The sequence below is a fragment of the Podarcis tiliguerta genome (genome assembly GCF_965153285.1).
Source record: "Podarcis tiliguerta genome assembly, chromosome: 3".
Classification (NCBI taxonomy): domain Eukaryota; kingdom Metazoa; phylum Chordata; class Lepidosauria; order Squamata; family Lacertidae; genus Podarcis; species Podarcis tiliguerta.
Window position 1 is genome coordinate 111,674,032 of NC_139536.1, and position 20,095 is coordinate 111,694,126.

Here is a 20,095-nt window from a genome sequence, read left to right on the forward strand (position 1 = left end):
ATATAACAGAATAAACATGATTTCAAACTATAATATCAGTTGCTTCAAGCATTTCTTTAGAAAGTTATTCAATTAAAAGGTATCTGAGAAGCCAGTCAGGGTCTTATTTTAAAAATGTTTTCCAAAGCAGAGTATCAGCTTGCTGTTGCAGAATAGAATTAACACTTTGAAAGAATTCTTCTTAGTTCATGAAAATCACAACATAATACATGTCAAACAAATTTATGACACAGCCTAAACTCTAACTGGTGCCGATATAACATCCCTTCAATCTAGTTCTTATTTTCAACAAATGAGGAGTGTAGAAAAGAAGAAATGTTCCTAAAGCGACACTTTGAAAAAGTGAAAGTGATCAAGGGAACAAAGGATTCCATTGCTGCTGCATCCAGTCCAACAGAAATTGTGACCAAGGTGTATTCCTTTAGCAATGAGAGTGATAAGTTCAACGTTGAAGGAGGCACAAAATCTCTGTTCGTGTTCATCTCAAGCCTTGATGCCTGAAAGAAATGCATTTCATTTATGTTTTTATTGCTGCTGTGGCCAATTTAGTTCAAAGGTGATTAGAAGTAATGTGAGCTCATCTTGTCATTTAAACACGGACCGGAATGATACTTTGCCATTGCTGTATTGAACTGTTGTACCTTTACTTCTTAAAACAGATCATGCTCTCCGTTGCTGTCGCTGTTTTGTTTCTTATAGATAATCCTCTCTGCAGTTAGCAAAACTGTAAGAGGGTGACAACTCACGGGAGCCTATTAAGCACATGTATTTGCCATAACCATGTTAGATTTAAGCAGCCATATGCAAGAACTAAGTAGAAGAGCTGCCTTTTCAAAGCAGGTAATCTTATATGCTATGAAATATTTAGCTAGTCCATTTGATCGGTTCCTCCCCGCATCTTTGGAAAGATTTTAGTTATGGTTTGATACCTCTATGCCCATCTTGTGCTTTTAAATTAGGAGCACTGTCTTACCTCTTGAAACTATATGCACTGCTGTGTACATTTACATGCAATTCTTCAATAAAGTCACAGTTTTAAATCTTCAGTATTCCAGACCCTTTTGATACAACTGAGAACATGATAGCTAGTTTTACTATGGTTTACCTCCATCAATGCATTTTCATATACTTCATGGTCAGTGGTAAGGGATATGGGGAACTGTGGTGCTCCAAGTTAACCATCCCTGCCCTAGAGCAGTTTGTGAATAGTTGTCCTGGGCCCGGAAGTAACCAGAGCAACGTAGTCCAGGTCTGGTCCCAAATCCAAGGGTTCCGCAAGGAGTCAGTCCGACAGGGCCAAGGCAGGACACGAGGCAGGAAACCAGGCAAGGTCAGGCACAGGATCACAGGCAGGTTCTGGCAAACAGCAACACTGCTCCCACAACCTAGGGCGGGATCCAGCAGCCTTTTATCTCTGTTGGGGTAACAGCCGGTCCTTATCCCCTGGTGACTCACCTCCCTGTCTCACCCGACGGCGAGCACTCCTCCTGCGAGTACTCAGGTCTCTCCTTCTCTCAGACCTCAGTCTCTGCAGCTCGGGAGACATTGGTGGGTTACTAGGCCCAGGGGCCACCTCAGCCTCTCCTGACCCAACAGGTAGTGGAGCAGCTGTAAGTGATGGCCCAGCTGAAGGCAACGAGGTAATCCCTGCATCTGGAGCCAGGGCAGGCTCAGGCCCCTGACTCGGCCCAGCTGGTGCTTATTGCAGGGGAACCTGTGCAGACTGGGGCTCTTCAGGATCAGGCCCCAGACTTGGTTCAGATGCCGCCTGAGGCAAAGGATCCGGTGCGGACTGAGACTTCTCTGGCTCAGAGTCCGAGTCCCAGGCCATCGCAATAGTGGTTATTCATTGACAGTCTCTAATCCCGTCCCTGGTGCATTCTGAATTTCATTCTAACTTCCAGTTTCTCCCACTGCAAACCTCATGCTGAAATGGACCAAGCCAGTCAGGACTGTAATGGGCCACTGAAAGTAATAAGAGTCCAGTGTGGTTTCTTCTTCACGGGGAGGATTAATAATGGTTTTGTTTCCTTGACCCAGTGGTTTGGGACTAAAGTACTTTACGTTCTGGCACATGAGGTTTTGATAGATGTTGCAGTGAAGTCTGGGTGACATCAGAATAAAAATGTCTATGATTCCAGAAGAGGAAATCCCAGAAGGCTTGTGCTTTCCAAGAACTGTTCGTTGCTTTGTAGCTATATCATAGCATCGTCAACCGGTATGAATTGTTCTTTGTATACTAGCTTTCTCAGATGAGAGAGAGAAAGTTTGGGGATTATGTTTCTTTAACCAAGTGGGGAGAAATGTAGTATCTGGCAAGCTCAGTGTGTGTGTGTGTGTGAGAGAGAGAGAGAGAGAGAGAGAGAGAATACAATGGAATAAGATAAGAGGGAAGAAATCTTTGGAAGAAATTTAAAGTGTAAACAGTCATTCACTTTGGGTTGGTTGATTTTATTTTGATCCTTATTACACATATGGTCTTTCCCAACCACATTTAGATAACATTTTAAATCATTCAAACCATGAAATGCATGTTCCTCAGTAGCATCCTATGTCCATGTAGACTCCAACTCTCAGACAGCCTTGTTCCACATTTGGGTAGGGTCTCGGGCCATTAAAACCCTGCAGGCTCCGCACCAGCATCCTAAATCCATGTGCAGCCCAGCTCTCTGTCTGTCCGGGGCCTGGGCCGCAGCAGGAGTCAGTGCAAAATGACAATGAGGAGTCTCCTTTCACAAGATGAGAGCAAAATGCACACCGAGGTTGTCTGTAATATACAAAGCACTGAGCCCAACTAACAGAGACAATCTGTTAAGCTGGCTTTGCTAATAAGTAAACATCTTCAGCCAGCTTTGTTTATTAGGCAGGTGTGTTTTGGAACACAGTTTTATTTGATGGCCAGCCTCCCATGCTCAGGCTGCTGTAGGCGGTGTAATGGATCTGGATATCCTAGTCCACTTTATTCTCAACAATAGTGTTATCAGATAGCTGCAAGCATCTCTCCGTTGCCATAGCACAGAAAACAAAACCCCTTCAGAGGCAGTTGAACTGCTGCCTGGTTTTGCAATGTGCTTATCCAGTATAGAGCTCAGCGGTGGAAATGCAGGGGGACCCTGGTTTCCTGGCATCTTTTAGTTTAGCCTTATGAAATCCTCATCTGTCTCTCATTACCTCTTAACAAAATGTGTTTTCCTTTATTCTTCATGTCTAAGAGTAGTTCAGTACCATGGTCAGCACAGTAAGCTGTGCGACCCTTAAGGAGAACTAAAACATGTTAAGGAAAGATGTGACTGAAGAAATTGGAATGGTCTCATCATCTGCAATTGTCTGATATAAACAGATAGATAGATGTAAGTCGGCAGCTGTATCTGCAAGAAACTGCTTTCTTAACTACAAAAGGGCACATGGCAAAGTGTTAGTTTCTACTATAGGCAAGAACCATGTATTGAATTGAGCCTCTTTATGATCGATGGATGAGGTGAAGAAGGACCGGCACGATGCTCAGGAAGATTCACGCAATATTTCACCCCAACTCCCGTAGGAGAAGCCTGTCCGATGGAATCCCTACTTGTGATGGCTCTGCAGTCCGGTTGATCCGTAGCACCTCTATGTATGTGCTTGGAGAGGAGGATAACAAATTCAGCGAGCCTTTGAAAAAAAGCAAAAGTGCCACCAGCCTGGATTCAGTTGCTTGCCTCCATCTGAAGGAAGAAGAACGGGCATGGATGTACTCAAAGACTCAAGACTGTTTGCAGTACTTGCAAGATTTGCTAGCTTTGAGGAAAAAATACATTGAGAGCATCAAAGATCTGAAGTCCAGTGACAGGGCATCTGATATTTCCTCAGTGTCTACAAAATCTTCCAAGACGAGGCAAAAGTCACCAGCCACGCCTCCACCAATACAGTCTACCAAGGTAGGAGCTATTGCATCACATGGTTAAGAAAACATTGCTTATATGTATGATAAGATAAAGGCCCATAAAGGTTTCAAAAATCATGTAATTAGAAAATCACTATATAACGTTTGGATAAGATATAAAGATCTCCTAGAAAGGAAAACACCCAGATGGCTTTCACCAATGGAAGCTAAGGCCCCAAAAAAGTTAAATATGGAGAATAAATAGTTGAGATACTCTGACCTTTTGCTTGAGGATAATGCAGGATTTAAATTAAGACCATTTGATCAAATCAAAGACAAAGTGGATTGGCTTCAAGATTATCAGATCAATGAATTATTTAAGCTTGACAAGAAAAATGGTTTTGCAACGGAAAAAACCAAATTGGAAACGGAGTTGTTAGATACCAATGTTAAAAATTTGTCTAAGATGTATAATTTACTGTTGGAATGGCATACAAACGATGAACAAGTGAAATCTGTGGTGATAGATTGGGCAAGAGATTTTGGTCACAATATAATGATGGAAGATTGGGAAAGGTTGTGGAAGTTTAATAATAATGTGCAGCTTTTCACACACATTCATTACACAGAAGTATCAAATCCAACTTACACTTCATTCACCCAACCCGAACCCTTTCCATCAATCTAGAGAGATGGCGACTGCTTGGTTTAAAAAACAAACAAAAGCAAAATTCTGAGCAGCCGAAATGAGAAACTTTCTCAGCAGGTGAGGCCATGACTACAGGGAGTCTAATTTCAGGAAAGTGAAGCCATGCTTTTTTACAGCTAGTAGCTAAGAAGGCATCAACAACTATAGATTGTATTTAATGGCCTCTCCTTTGGAAAAAAAATCTCTCTAGCTGTTCTTCTTTTGAAAAAAACCCACATGCAAATCAATGTGTTCTGTGCTTTAATTTCTTTATTAGCATGGCAGCTGCTCTCAGATTGTTTTAAAAAAAGGTTTTCATTTCACAAGCAGGTTTGTTATTAGGTGTGGTATTGAATAGTTTACTCCTTTGCAGCAGTGCCAATAGTGATTTAAAGAGCTATAGGCACACTAAACACCATCCTAACAGGGTGATTACTATATTTGTTTACTCAGAAGTAAGTCCCACTATGGCCAATGGAACTCACTGATAAGTGTTTATAGGGTTGCTGCCTACATGTGGAAAAAACATGATGTAACCACTGAAACCCTTAAAATGTGCTCTTGCACTATTTAAAAAGGACAATACCGTACAGAATCACTATTTCCGGGTGCATGAGCCTACCCAAGAGGCTCTCACTAATATATACATCTCACACACTTGCTTACACTTACTTGTCACCTTCAGTAATGCTTTGCATGTCGCAGCCTGATAGGAAAAGGGAAAGGGAAATGCAGCCAGAGAGGTGGATGTTCAGCATGAATACTGCAGCCTGGAGCCAGCAGGAAAGGGGAAATTGTGCTTTCCCAGAAATATTGGGACCCTGCTGGCAACGGTGCATAGATGTGGCTACAAGCACCTTACTATGTAACAGAGGTTGCCATGTCTTATATGCAGGCTTCAGGAAGCTCCCAAGGCTTGCGGATAGCAGCCTGTTCTGGGGGCTGGGGTCGGGGGAAGCTAGGGCTTCCCCCGCCCCAGCCCCACGCCTGGGGGGGAATTTTTCCCCCCTTTATTCCCCCCCAAAAAAAACTAGGTGTGCCCTATGGGCTGGTGCGCCCTGTGGGGTGAAAAATACGGTAGTTTATACCATGCTCCCAGTGGGTAGCATGTATAAATCTGGTAAACTTTAGCAGTAATAGTTAGGAAACATTGTGTGTGTGTCTCAAATCTGCATTCGCAGCTGTAATCTAATCCGAACATATGTGGGAGTAAGACCCATAGAACTGAATGGGTCTTACTTTGACAAAACAGGTATAGGATTGCATTGTAAACTGTGCATGATTAGTTATCCTTGAAACAGCCTATTAGGTGATTATTATTATTCACAATTTACAGAAAACAAAGTGAGTTTGGGCAGCAGTGGCTTCATTATGGTCCTTCACTGAGTTCATGGCGAGGCTGGGATAATGTTCCTGCCCTCATCAGAATAATTATTTTCACTTCACAGAGAACCTAAGTGGTTCTCCAAGCTCACATAGGTACTGTATGTACAGAAGGAATGAGAGTAGGCTCCAGGATTCTTGTTTTAAGTAATTATTTCTGCAGCTGTGCTCCTATATTCTTTTCTTCATCTAATCCCCCTTCAAGCTGATCTACACAATCAAGCAGAACCACACTAGAGGGTCATTCAATATCAAGTGATCCAACTTTCTTACTTCATGTCATCCAATTTTCTTAATATTTTGTTTATTTGTTGAATGATCAAAACTAAGTTTAAATCTAAAATTTTAGCTTTTTATCTCATCCCGTTTTTGAATTATGAGGGTTAGAATTTTTTTTTTTTAAAATGACAGTTTTGGCCTTGTCACACTACACAAAAAACTTAAAAGCTCAGCCCAGCATTGAGACATGTCAAAACTAAAAACACCAATCTCTTCACTACTTCATGGGCTTTAATATTATACGTCACAATAAGGACTTACTTTAAATTTTGAAATTAAGTGACGAAATACTGGGCTGAGCTTTTAAGGCCAAAATTGTTGACTTTTTGAAAAGGTTTAACTAAAAGCTGTTGATTGTGATTCAGCAGAAAATGTTCTTCCCAAAATAGAAAAGTGGCGATGGGAAACCACCTAATGAATTTTTCCTGCGGTAATGCAGTTGTCAAGAGTGCCAGGACTTTGGCAGAAAAATAGGTGGCAACTGTAGATATGAAGTTGCATCGGTGTCTTGAGAAATGGTTCATTAAAACAAACCCACATTTGAGAATATAAGTGAACCCTGAACTCATAATTTCCATTACATTGTCATCCTGAGCCAGAGCACAATCCAACTCCCCGAATTAAGCATAAAAAAAACTTTAAAATGCAGGCCAAAGACAAATAAGTAGCAATGGGTTCAAAGAACAATTTAGCCAGTGATCAGAGATTGTTTTGTTTTGCAAGTCCGCTTCCACCATTTTGGTTGCGCGTTTTGTATCCTTGGATATTGGGTTGTTCTTTGCAACAGCAAAGTCTATTTGTTCAAACCGAACTCCTGTCATATTATTCTGCTCAACAGATCTCAGCAGAGAGAAAAGCCTCACAGCTCAATTCAGACGTAACCGAGGCAATAGCTTATTTTGACTCAATTATTGCCGAGCTAGATGCAGAAAGGCATCGGAAAATTGTGGTGAGGGATCATCCGCCACACGCAGATGTTGATTTTGATGGTAAGTAGGCATACAATGCAAGGAGCTGCTGAGTGACCATAGACAAATGACACATGAAAATAAAATAAAATCTATCATAATAAAGCCATGCTGTTCATGAACAAATTTAAAGTTAAACCCCATAATGTAAAAGTTTTAAAAGCTACCTGACTGGCAGAAATGTAACTGGTGTCCTGTTTTACAAGCAACTAGCTCCTGCCAACCTAGCAGTTCGAAAGCACGTCAAAGTGCAAGTAGATAAATAGGTACTGGTGCAGCAGGAAGGTAAACAGTGTTTCCGTGCGTTGCTCTGGTTCGCCAGAAGCGGCTTAGTCATGCTGGCCACATGACCCGGAAGCTGTACACTGGCTCCCTCGGCCAATAAAGCGAGATGAGCGCCGCAACCCCAGAGTCGGCCACGACTGGACCTAATGGTCAGGGGTCCCTTTACCTTTACCTTTATGCTGGAGGAAAAGGAAGAAAGCTTGTTTGGCTTGGAGTATGCCAGGAGCAGCTGAAAAATTATGCAGCTGGCCATTAGGTAAGCAAGTTGGCAAGGCAGTGAGACCATGTTACTACAAGAGTAACAGGTTGGTGCTGCCAGAAGCAGGCCGAGGAAAACATGATGCTTCTTTCTTTGGTCAGGAAGACTTCCCGGGTTGTTCAACATACTATTGTTAAAAGAAATCTTGGCTTAATTTTGCTGGTGAATGTTATTGGGTGATGTGAGAACCCTTCTAAAATGCTTTCAGAAATACAGTGGTACCTCGGGTTACATACGCTTCAGGTTACATACGCTTCAGGTTACAGACTCCGCTAACCCAGAAATATTACCTTGGGTTAAGAACTTTGCTTCAGGATGAGAACAGAAATCGCGCAGCGGCTGCGCAGTGGCAGCAGGAGGCCCCATTAGCTAAAGTGGTACCTCAGGTTAAGAACAGTTTCAGGTTAAGAACGGACCTCCAGAACGAATTAAGTACTTAACCCAAGGTTTTAACCTTTTAACCTTTAAAGCCCTATACGGCCTAGGACCCTCGTACCTACGGGACCGCCTCTCCTGGTATGCCCCACAGAGAAACTTACGGTCCTCAAATAAAAACATCTTGAAGGTCCCAGGCCTCAGAGAGGTTAGGCTGGCCTCAACTAGAGCCAGGGCTTCTTCGGCTGTGGCCCCGATCTGGTGGAACACTCTGTCACAAGAGACTAGGGCCCTGCGGGACTTGACATCTTTCCGCAGGGCCTGCAAGACAGAGCTGTTCCACCAAGTCTTTGGCCAGGGCACAGCCTGACTCCCTCCCTCGGCAATCTTTGCGGAGCTCTGGCCCAATGGTTGCCAGTGGCTTGAATTAATTAATTTTATAATGAATGATTTTAGAATGTTGTTTGTACTGTACTTTTGTACTGCTTTATTGTTGTTAGCCGCCCTGAGCCCGGCTTCAGCTGGGGAGGGCGGGATATAAATTATTATTATTATTATTATTATTATTATTATTACAGTGGTGCCTTGCAAGACGAAAAGAATCCGTTCCGCGAGTCTCTTCGTCTTGCGGTTTTTTCCGTCTTGCGAAGCAAGCCCATTAGCGGATTAGTGCTATTAGCGGTTTAGCGGCTATTAGCGGCTATTAAAGGCTTAAGGGATTAGCGGATTAGCTGCTGAAAGGCTATTAGCGGCTATTAAAGGCTTAAGGGATTAGCGGATTAGCTGCTAAAAGGCTATTAAGGGCTTAGATCAGCTGATAAGCGGCTTAGCGAACAGCTGTTAAGCGGCTTAGGGGCTTGGGGGAAAGGGGGGAAGGGGAAAAAAACCCCAGGAATCGCAAGGCATTTTCGTCTTGCGAAGCAAGCCCATAGCAAATTCGTCCTGCGAAGCACCTCCAAAACGGAAAACCCTTTCGTCTAGTGGGTTTTCCGTCTTGCGAGGCATTCGTCTTGCGGGGCACCACTGTATTATTATTATTATTATTATTATTATTATTACCACTGTATCTTTCTTTGTTAAAACTTTATGCTGCTGTGAAGGTCTATTCATTCCAACTTTGGTTCCCTCTTTCAGTCATTGCGAGCTCACGGGAGCACAGCTTGCATTCCAACTGGATTCTCCGTGCCCCTCGGAGATGTTCCCAAGACACTGTGCAAAGAGGAAAGACGACAAGCCAATCGGAGAGAAACAGCCATGGAAGAACAATTTGCTCCAGAAAGAAACTAGAAAGATACCCAATATATTTACCTAAGGCTGTGGAGGGAGCATTCAATACTTTGAAGTTTAAACCCAAAGTGTGCCCCAAAGTGCTGCTCTGATCTGGAAGCAAAATGAAATGCCCAGCGTGGAGTTCCTTACATATGAGGGCAGACTAAACAATCAAGGGCCTTTATGAATAATTGGGGTTTATTTTTGCATGAAACACCTAACGCAATAGCTATCTTTTTGATGCATATGGCTCACAGTTCTTCCCTTGAGATTGCACTTCAACAGAAGGGGCACTGAACTTCCTAAATGCAGCATTTTATAGGCTGGAAACTGTGACATTCCCCACCCCGCAAATCACACATATGTTTCTAACTGTCCTTACCATGTAGAATTTAATAGTACAGGCGTCACGATGACCTCTTGGACCTTTCTGGTTAAGTTGTGAGATATGGGCAAGACAACACCTCCTTCCTCATGGTCATACAATTTTGTCAACTTTGTTTATATTGTGGTGTGTGTGTGTGTTTTTTTAAAAAAGTATTTGATGGCCAACCATGCAATACCCAGCTAAACAACCCTAAAACTGGAATACCCATCTAGGATTTGTTTTTTAAGTGGCAAAGAGCAGCCGGACTACCTGTATTCTTACAATGTTGTGAAGCTCTTAAATAAATACTTTTTTATGTTAACATTTATAACCTGCTTTTCCTGATGATTGTTGGCCTTTTTTGTTGTATTCTCTCCTACTGGAGCACATATGAAGCTATTCATGAAGCAAATGCATGCCTATACAGTGGTGCCTCAGGTTAAGTACTTAATTCATTCCAGAGGTCTGTACTTAACCTGAAACTGTTCTTAACCTGAAGCACCACTTTAGCTAATGCGGCCTCCTGCTGCCGCCGCACTGCCGGAGCACAATTTGTGTTCTCATCCTGAAGCAAAGTTCTTAACCTGAAGCACTATTTCTGGGTTAGCGGAGTCTGTAACCTGAAGCGTCTGTAACCCGAGGTACCACTGTACATAAAGGTAAAAGGACCCCTGACCATTAGGTCCAGTCGTGACCGACTCTGTGGTTGCGGCGATCATCTCACTTTATTGACCTATACATACCCATCCACTAGGTGTGGACAGGAGCCCAGATCCAAATAGGAAACATTAAATTTGTCCCAAAAACCCAAAAGGGCTTTAGGACACAGTCCTACATTCATTCATTTATTTCCCCCAAAATAATTTTTATTTGATTTAACACATGTAGAATTGTAACAGTACAAAATACATACCCATATTTAGAGATTTCTCTGAATCTGTAGATTTGCCACCTGGAATATAAAATATCCCGAGAGCTATTGTTCTGCCATCAAGATGCTTCCGTGACGTTCCCCGCCCCCCACCAATGTATTGAGGTAAAAAAAAAGGTGTAAAATAAGGTTTTTCAAACATGCAGAAAACAGTCCAGAGAAACAGACTTAAGCACTCTTCTTCTATCATGACACACACAGATTTGTTTCAGGATATTCTACTACCTTGAAATACAATGGAATTTAACATGGAGTAGTCAAACATCCCAGAAATCAATTTTCCACATTTGTCTTATTATACAGGCGTTTTAAGTTTCTCATAAGATAACAAAGGCAGTAATTTCCTAACCCCCTTGTTAACCATATGCACATTTAAAAGAAAAGTTGAAAATGATCTCCAAAAGTCAGAACAATCAATGCTACTCAAAATGGGTCACATCTCTGAAGATATCCTTTGGATTTTCCCAATGCTTTGCCCATCTGGCTCTCTGACTTAACCAAATTTCCAACTCGCATCCTTCAGCTTGGAATCACTGAATGGGTTTATAAAGATTTCAGAAGGGGCAAATGAGCAGAGAGGCAAATTCCACCAACAGCAGTAGCATCTAGCATATGGTGCAGAGAATCAGCATTCCCAGCTGTGGTAGCTTTTGCAGTTTCATCAAATGGCAAATAATAGCAGCCTTATTCTATTGCTTCCAGTTGTTATGGTACTGCCTTGCAGTCTAGGAGGGGAAAGAATGAACTAAATCCTATTAATAGATTTAAAGGTCCTTTGAGGGGAACAGGCATAAAAGCCACTGCTCTGTTTCTTAAAGTTTCTAAAATTAAACAGTGTAATAGAGCTGTAATAAGCAATTCCCTTCTTCACTCCTTTTCTTTGAAACAATCAATTTACCAGAGTATGCTTATGTCAGTCAGTTTCAAGGAGAGACCCTGCTGATTAATCAGTTGAAGGGCCAAACTTCAGAACACTGGTTACAACAGTGGAGTTAATATTTATTAGTGGAAGAAGTATTTATTAATGAAGGCAAATTTTATTCCCCTGTTATGTACTGAGTTGAATAGGATCCAAAATGCCTCAGTCTGATTGGTCCTAGAACAATAGGATCCAAAATGCAGCAGTCTGATTGGTCCTAGAACAATGCAGCAGTATGATTGGTCTGCAGGAGCCACCCAATCCAGCTCCAGATGGAAGTGAATCCACAACCTGATTGGCTTACAGGAGAATTCCGGAATTAGCCAATCACTTGCAGCCCATTGTGTAAATAATGTATATAAAGCAGATACTTTGGGGGGACTTTCATTCCTCCTCACCACTATGAGCTGAATAAAGAGCATGAAATCCACTCTCGACTCTGAGTATATTTCATCCCCTTTAAAGGATCTTAAAGAATCAAATGGTCACAAATCCTCTGGGGTCCACAAGGCAAAAGTCCAAAGCCAAAAATACTTATTCTTTATTTTGTAGGCATCTATGCATGTACAGTGGAACCTCGATTGTTGAACGTAATCCGTTCCGGAAGACTGTTCGACTTCCGAAACGTTCAACAACCAAGGCTCAATGGGCGGCTGGCAACTTCAATGGTGAAAATTGAAAAACACGCCCCAGAAGCTGTTTGACTTCCAGGGCGCTTTCGAAACGGAAGCAATTACTTCTGGGTTTTCAGCGCTTGAAAACCAAAACGTTCGGCTTCTGAGATGATCAAAAACTGAGGTACCACTGTACACTGCTCCTTTTGCCCTTCTGCCACATGCTGCCCTGGAGGGGCTGGGGACAGGGCTCCTTGGAAAGCAATCTAAATGAGCATTTAGTGAAGTCCTGTTTCTGACGCTCTGGAGAATCACATGATTCTCAACCCTCCACCCTTATTTTATTCTCACAACCCAGTGAGCATCATGGCTTGCTCCCGTTGCTTAGTCCCTGCTCCTGCCAACCTAGCAGTTCGAAAGCACGTCAAAGTGCAAGCAGATAAATAGGTACCACTCTGGCAGGAAGGTAAACGATGTTTCTGTGCGCTGCTCTGGTTTGCCAGAAGCGGCTTAATCATGCTGGCCACATGACCCAGAAACTGAACGCTGGCTCCCTTGGCCAATAAAGCGAGATGAGTGCCGCAACCCGTTATCCACTGGACCTAACAGTCAGGGGTCCCTTTACCTTTACCTCCCTATTCCTAGACCAACATTCTAACCAAAATACCACCCTGACTCCCCAGTGTTCCCTTTATGGCAGGGATAGGGGACCTGTGACCCCACAGAAGTTGTTAAGACTACAATGCCCAGCATCCCTGACTATTGGCAATACCGGCTGTGGCTGATGGAAGTTGCAGCCCAACAATATCTGGAGGGATACAGGTTCTCCCTCTTGCTTTTTGGTCCCTTTCAATGCAATGTGGACCAAAGAGGAAAACCACCAAAATAAGATCTAGCCCACAATCTTGCAGTCAAGTGAAAGCTTCCCCACCTGACCAGCAACATCATACATGGAATATCTTGTATTTTTCTCCTGTGAATCACCCTAAGATCTTTTGATGAATGGTGGTAAGATAGTAAGCAAATAACTAAGTACATACATACATACCCACCCACATAGCTAGAGATGATTTTCCATCATTTGGAACTATCTTCAGGTTATTTATCATTGCACTGTTTTCAAGTTTCCACTTTCTTCTGTAGTCGGGACATGGCTGAAGGCCATCATCCTGTCACTGTAATGCTGCTGACTTCACTTCTAAGTTAATTGCAGTTCTAATTTGGTTTTGTCCTGGTTATCAGTTTTTTGTTTACACAATGTAATAATGTACAGTAAAGTGAAGGCAAACTGGTCAGCTGTAACCAGAAAGTGCGTTTTGTTCTGTAGAGATGCTCCAGAAGCAAAAAGAGGGGAAGTCTCCTCCAACTGGAAGGAATGTCATAGGTGAACATGAGAGTACAACAGACCTGGGAGTGTCTCATGTGCAGACTGAGAACACACAGAGGAGTGACTTGTTCTCTGTGCTGAAACCAAAATTACGGCTTTGGGAACCCTCTAGAAAACAAGATCTGTTAGACCATTAAGATGGAAAAGCTCACAGTATCATCTCAGCATAAATGAAAACATATGTCACAAAGACACCACCCTCTCTGGGGACCTTTATTCCAAGGGCACCACCCTCAAGGTTTGTGCTGAAACACCTGAAATCTTTCACTGCTGAGATTGGCGGGGAGAGGTGGAATAATATATCTGCAAAATCAAAGCTCGTTTAATCATTTCCTTCATGCATACAGAACAGCACCTACTTGATTACAGGCAGAGACCACTTTGCACAGGGGTTCCGTTCCTGTCCCCCACACGGATCAGCAGAGTGCTGTAAGCCTGACCCACCTTGTGTTCTGCCCTCTTCCTGGTCCAAAAGGGCCTGTGCACCAGCGGCCGTGCGTCAATTGGCCACATGCAAAATGGTCACTGCTTGAACTTCCTATCAGAAGTAACCAACATGGCCAATGATCAAGTATGATGGGAGTCCAGCAACACTTAAAGGGCACCTCACTGACTACCTCTGCTCTGTATGGGTCCCTCTCCGTGGCAGCACTCACATCCTACCGTTAGGTCAATCCACTCACTAGTTAAAATGTTAAATCAGAAGCATTCTCAGGACAACTAACAATTAAAGAAAAATAATAACAGAGCCATTTTTCTTTCTCCATCTTGTTCACAAAGTTATATGAAGGAGCACTATCTGCAGGATTCTGTCAAGTGCTCTGTGCAATTGGTTACCCAAGTTTCTTTGGGGAGGACCTACTGATTACAAGAGAGGCACATTATCCCTAGTTTGGATGAAGTTATTGTGTGAACAAAATGTTAATATTGGGATTGCTCTGCAACACTCTTTCCTCAACTTGGAAAAAGTCATTAAAATGAAAAGACTGACTCTCTTGCCCTTAACAGCTGTGCAAAACACTCTTCTGGAATCTAAAACATGTACTGCTGCAGTGAGGGGTGAAATGTTGCTGCCACTTGCCTGTTTACCTGGGGGAATTGCTATTTACCCAGGGCTAGTGACAATATTGATTTGTTTACTTTTCAAAAAGACTTTCATGTTCAATATCTACACAGCATATTTAAATGTAAATCAGTGTTTTTACAGACAAACCTGTGCCTCAGATTCTAGTGCAAAGCCAAGTCACCTGGGATTTATGTTTCAGAGTAAAGAAACAGAGCGTCGTAGTATTGTACAACCACTTTTAGAAGAACAAAAATACTGGAAAGAGATTTGGGACATAATTGCTTTCATCATAAATTTATAAACATTATTCTGAAATACAGAGAGAAAACAAATGCCGTTTGTAGTATTAGCTGGAATATGAAAGACAGTGATTGTTTACAGCCTGGTTACCAGTTTGGCAGCTAATGAACCAAATTCCAACTTTGTTTAACTGCCCATCTAAAGCTGTCATGACCTAGTGTATATGATGATTACGTATATGCAACATAATGTTCCCTTCATTTAACATGAAGATGAATTTTAGTAATGTAAATAAAAACTTCCTAGTTTAAGCCTCAACACCGTATGTGGCACAGTACATCAGGCATTAAAATCAGTAGTGTTAAGTGTTACAACTCAAAATACATGACCTTCTCTCAGACATTACCAGCTGTGAGGAAACAGCATTTAAGGTTTACATAAATTAAGTATACATGAGTGCAAAATTTAAGAGATGATTTCGAGGTAAAGGCTCATCTAAACCACTATTCTTAGAAGGGAAATTACCACTCAACTGGCACTATTGAGCCAGATTTAAATGCTTTCATCCCCTTCACACTAATTGGGTTGGAGTAACCTCTCTCAACCGGACCAATATATTTTTCTTCATTAAACAATCTATTTGGTCTCAATATATTGAGATATAATTTGGTATCAATAAATTATTATGACTGTCTTCCAAATTGCCTCTTGTCTTCTTAAATGCAAGGGACAGAATCAAGAGGACATTTATGCCAACTTGATTTAAGGGTTAAAGTGAACCATTTAAACCAAACTGAATTCAGGACGTTTCATGTATTTCAACTGAATTGTGCACTACATTTGCGATACATGTACAACTACTTATTGCTTTTAACAATCTTCTGTGCTTCTTTCAGAAGTGTGGCAACATCCTCATCATCCTTGTCTTCAAAATCTGGCTCCCAGTCAGAGTCTTCATCAGTAGGGTCACACTCTTCTTCCTCTTCATCATCTATAAAGCTGTCATTCAAATTGTATTCATTGGGCTCACCATCATTATCACTCTCATCATCCAAAACACTTCTTCCTGTAGAGTAAAAAAGACAACACCCTCAAAAGAAGATTAAAAACTAGAATGATAGTGGTGTAAGACCACAATATTATTTAATATCTGAAATGTATCAACTAAATCATATCACTTAACATTTGATCTTCCCAGCACAAATTACTTTACAGTTAAATTTGCTATACGAGTGTAAGATGCTACACGTTAGTCAATATGAGCAACAATATGAAAATTTGTCCAAAATTTGTAAATCAAGGTCATTGATGGGACAATCAAGGTCTGCATGGGACAAGGACAATAAAGATATCGTATATCGTATGAGCCAAGCCTACAATTCCACTCAAGTCTGGGTCCAACTTGTGCTGGGCCTGTCGCAGGTCCAGCAATTCTGCTGCCGACCAACACTTTCTACTGCCCTTTGCTAAAATTTATCCTGATGGCATGGTGGTAGGGATTACAGCAGCAGCTTTAAATCCTGGATGCTTGCATGGTGTGGACATCGATTAAAGTCAGAGAGAAGAAGAAGAATCATAGAATCATAGAGTTGGAAGAGACCACAAGGGCCATCGAGTCCAACCCCCTGCCAAGCAGGAAACACCATCAGAGCACTCCTGACATATGGTTGTCAAGCCTCTGCTTAAAGACCTCCAAAGAAGGAGACTCCACCACACTCCTTGGCAGCACATTCCACTGTCGAACCGCTCTTACTGTCAGGAAGTTCTTCCTAATGTTTAGGTGGAATCTTCTTTCTTGTAGTTTGGATCCATTGCTCCGTGTCCGCTTCTCTGGAGCAGCAGAAAACAACCTTTCTCTCTCCTCCATGTGACATCCCTTCATATATTTCAACATGGCTATCATAGAAGAAGAAGAGTTTGGATTTGATATCCCGCCTTTCACTCTCTTTAAGGAGTCTCAAAGCGGCTAACATTCTCCTTTCCCTTCCTCCCCCACAACAAACACTCTGTGAGGTGAGTGGGGCTGAGAGTCTTCAAAGAAGTGTGACTGGCTCAAGGTCACCCAGCAGCTGCATGTGGAGGAGCGGAGACGCGAACCCGGTTCCCCAGATTACGAGACTACCGCTCTGAACCACACTGGCTCCTGGAACTGGGAGTTTCCCAGTGATAGCAGAACCTTCTATGTCCTGACAAAAAAACTCCTAGCTACATGAACACATGGGCTGGAGCATCTAGATGCCTCTGCCTTTTCTAACACTAACCTCCTTCACTAGAGTGAATTTTAGGAAAGGGCAGGGGACTGACAGGGGACCTTCTGCTAACTCACTATTACCCATTATAGACTGAAAATGAAAGAAGCGTAGCTGAAAAGTTGTAAGGAAGATATTCAGGAAAGGGGCCTTACAAGAACTATTTACCAACAACTACTTCCCATGCTAAACTGGTGGTCCTTTTCAATGCAAGGTACACACAGCTAACGTATTTTCACATGTCTTGCACTACAATTTCATAGACTTGAATTGTCAATGTTAACAAACAAATGTCCAGGAATCAGCACATTTCTCACAGATAACCTGATACAGCTGTCAAGTGTCCTTTAGAGATCAAATTCTCTTTGTTACTTTAGGAACATAAACTGTATTATGTATTACTTGATTTGCCATTAAAAGATCATGTTTGGCATATTAAAAGTATGGCTTATTCAGACTAGAAGTACAAACTGAACTGACTTTTTAAACTGTTATTGTGACAAATGGAGCCGCAAGCTTCTACAAGCTGCTAAATTGTAAGGAATCTGGTATCTCATTTTAGCAGTTTATGAGCAGGCAAACCAATAAAAACAGGAGAAATCAATATTATAGTACAAAAGGAAAAGTATTATATCCTGTGGATACTATCTTCCCCAGTGCTCCAGTATTAAGCAGACATAAAGCAATCATTTCCAATAAAAAGAACTGAGAAAAAGCAACAGGAGAGATCAAGACTCTATGAATACTACTTTAAATTTAAGTAGCCTTATTTTCTCAGCTACTGATTTCTGCTTCGTTGTGGTTCTCATATTTATCATGGATTTCTAAAAATGGAAGGTTTGCCTGGGTTGAAACTTGCTTCTATATCCTTTTAAATGTCATAGTTCAAGTTTCCAGGCTGGGGAAGGAGGCTTTAGAAAAAATGGTGGAAATCTTTTTGCGTGCATGTGGTTTTCCCCTCTTGGGCCTTCACATTTCTGAGTAAAGATGTACAGTGGTACCTCGGGTTACATACACTTCAGGTTACAGACTCCGCTAACCCAGAAATATTACCTTGGGTTAAGAACTTTGCTTCAGGGTGAGAACAGAAATCGTGTGGCGGCGGCGCAGCGGCAGTGAGAGGCCCCATTAGCTAAAGTGGTGCTTCAGGTTAAGAACAGTTTCAGGTTATGAATGGACCTCCGGAACGAATTAAGTACTTAACCCGAGGTACCACTGTACTCAGGTTTTAACCTGAATGACCATCAGTCTCTATTCTGCCTTGCAAAGCAGAAGCCTTCTAACTGTTGAGAGTGAATAGATTTTGCCAGGTTTTCTGTAGGCCTGCAAAAATATTTGAAATACCCTCATCATATTATTTTGACCAAACTGTGGGAGGCAGTGGAAGACAGAAGTGCCTGGCGTGCTCTGGTCCATGGGGTCACGAAGAGTCGGACATGACTAAATGACTAAACAACAACAACAATCATATTATCTTTTACTGAGCTACTACACTGGTGCTATTTATACCATATGCAGTCAAGATTACTGCTGAAGACTAACCATCAGTGACCATAAACGCTGATTTAAATGAGCAGATACATGACACTAAACATACAGTATGTACTTTTTTTAAAGTTAGTCAAAACCTGTATGAGTGGAACATACTCAAGTAAATGAGCTTTCAGTCATAGCATCAGATCATCCCTCTTAATTTCCAGAGCATTGTTAAGACAAATGTTATATTCAAAATGGAATTCTATTTCCTTAGCATGCTGCTATGACCATGCGCTTTTAAATAAAAGACACATTTATGTCAACAGTCTTGAAATGAGAATGCAGCACATTCTCTTCGCAATGTTCCTAAGAACAGCTTTTACAATTTGCTATATAAATCAAAACTACTGTAGCAGGACTGCAGAGATTCTTTAGCCAATTAGTCCTTCCAGGCGTATTTAGGATGGGGAACCTAAAAGTGGTATCATGGTGACAATAACAAAATAAAAGATTGGGAAGCGTCAGTGCTGTGTGTTTGATGCTGCCCTCTGAAAATGCTTCAAAAACCTGGCAGTTCCCTATACAGTGGTACCTCGGGTTACAGACGCTTCAGGTTACAGACTCCGCTAACCCAGAAATAGTTCCTCGGGTTAAGAACTTTGCTTCAGGATGAGAACAGAAATTGCGCAGCAGCAGGAGGCCCCATTAGCTAAAGTGGTGCTTCAGGTTAAGAACAGTTTCAGGTTAAAAACGGACCTCCAGAACAAATTAAGTTCTTAACCCGAGGTACCACTGTACTCACTAAGCAACTGGTCTCCTAATAAGGGTGAATGAACTAATGAACCAAAGGTTTTCTAGCCATTGCTCCTCTTTCTTCTTTGGTGGTCACACTTACCTTTAAAAAAAATAATTGCTTAATTTATGAAGTGCTTCACATGAAATATTCCAAAGTTATTCAAAATAATAAATAAAAACCATATACAAATTAAATTCCCAGGTGAATACAGATAAAGACTATGATTAAAAAAATCTACTTAAAAGACTTGTTGGAAGAGGGTGGTCTTCAAGAGGCACAGAAAAGAAAGTGATATATAATGGGAGGAGTTCAAATGGGTAGGTGCAGCTACATCACACGAACCAACTTCCTGATGAGATTGTAACTACTGGAGGCCCTCTCCTGCATAGCACAGCGATCAGTTGGGTATGTAAGAGGTGACACCTCCCCTTCCCAGTGAGATGATTCATAGGGAAATATGAACTCTGGTTCATTGTGTATTGCAGTGTGTAATAAAGGTTGATGGAACTCTATGTGGCTGCAAGATAATATTTTTTTTTAATAATAAATTTTTATTTTTACCTGCCCTCCCCAGCCAAGACCGGGCTCAGGGCGGCTAACAACCAATAATAAAAACAAGTTGATTAAAATACAATTTAAAAGATTAAGATACAATATTAAAACAATTAGGGAGCAATCTCATCAT

At 41.7% G+C, this 20,095-nt stretch overlaps 2 protein-coding genes across 5 annotated transcripts in view; one reads left to right on the plus strand and one right to left on the minus strand.

Moving 5' to 3' along the window:
• The first annotated feature begins 2,102 nt into the window (after positions 1-2,102).
• LOC310675217 (uncharacterized protein C13orf42) lies at positions 2,103-9,994 on the plus strand. Of its 2 annotated transcripts, none has more exons than XM_083435479.1 (4): positions 2,103-2,218; positions 3,213-3,914; positions 7,048-7,198; positions 9,231-9,994. In XM_083435479.1, exons 2-4 carry the CDS (start codon positions 3,498-3,500, stop codon positions 9,473-9,475), a joined length of 813 nt encoding a protein of 270 aa, XP_083291605.1. In that variant the 5' UTR covers positions 2,103-2,218; positions 3,213-3,497; the 3' UTR covers positions 9,476-9,994. The 2 variants fall into 2 exon arrangements, with proteins under 2 accessions (XP_083291605.1, XP_083291606.1); XM_083435480.1 differs by having other exon boundaries at positions 2,105-2,218; positions 3,218-3,914.
• Positions 9,995-14,927: 4,933 nt separating this feature from the next.
• Positions 14,928-20,095, minus strand: part of APLF (aprataxin and PNKP like factor) — a 28,560-nt gene continuing 23,392 nt past the window's right edge. For all 3 annotated transcript variants that reach the window (XM_083435368.1, XM_083435366.1, XM_083435367.1), the window contains exon 11: positions 14,928-15,955. In XM_083435368.1, the coding sequence (XP_083291494.1) occupies positions 15,747-15,955 (209 nt within the window). In that variant the 3' untranslated portion in view covers positions 14,928-15,746. The remainder of the gene's footprint in view (positions 15,956-20,095) is intronic.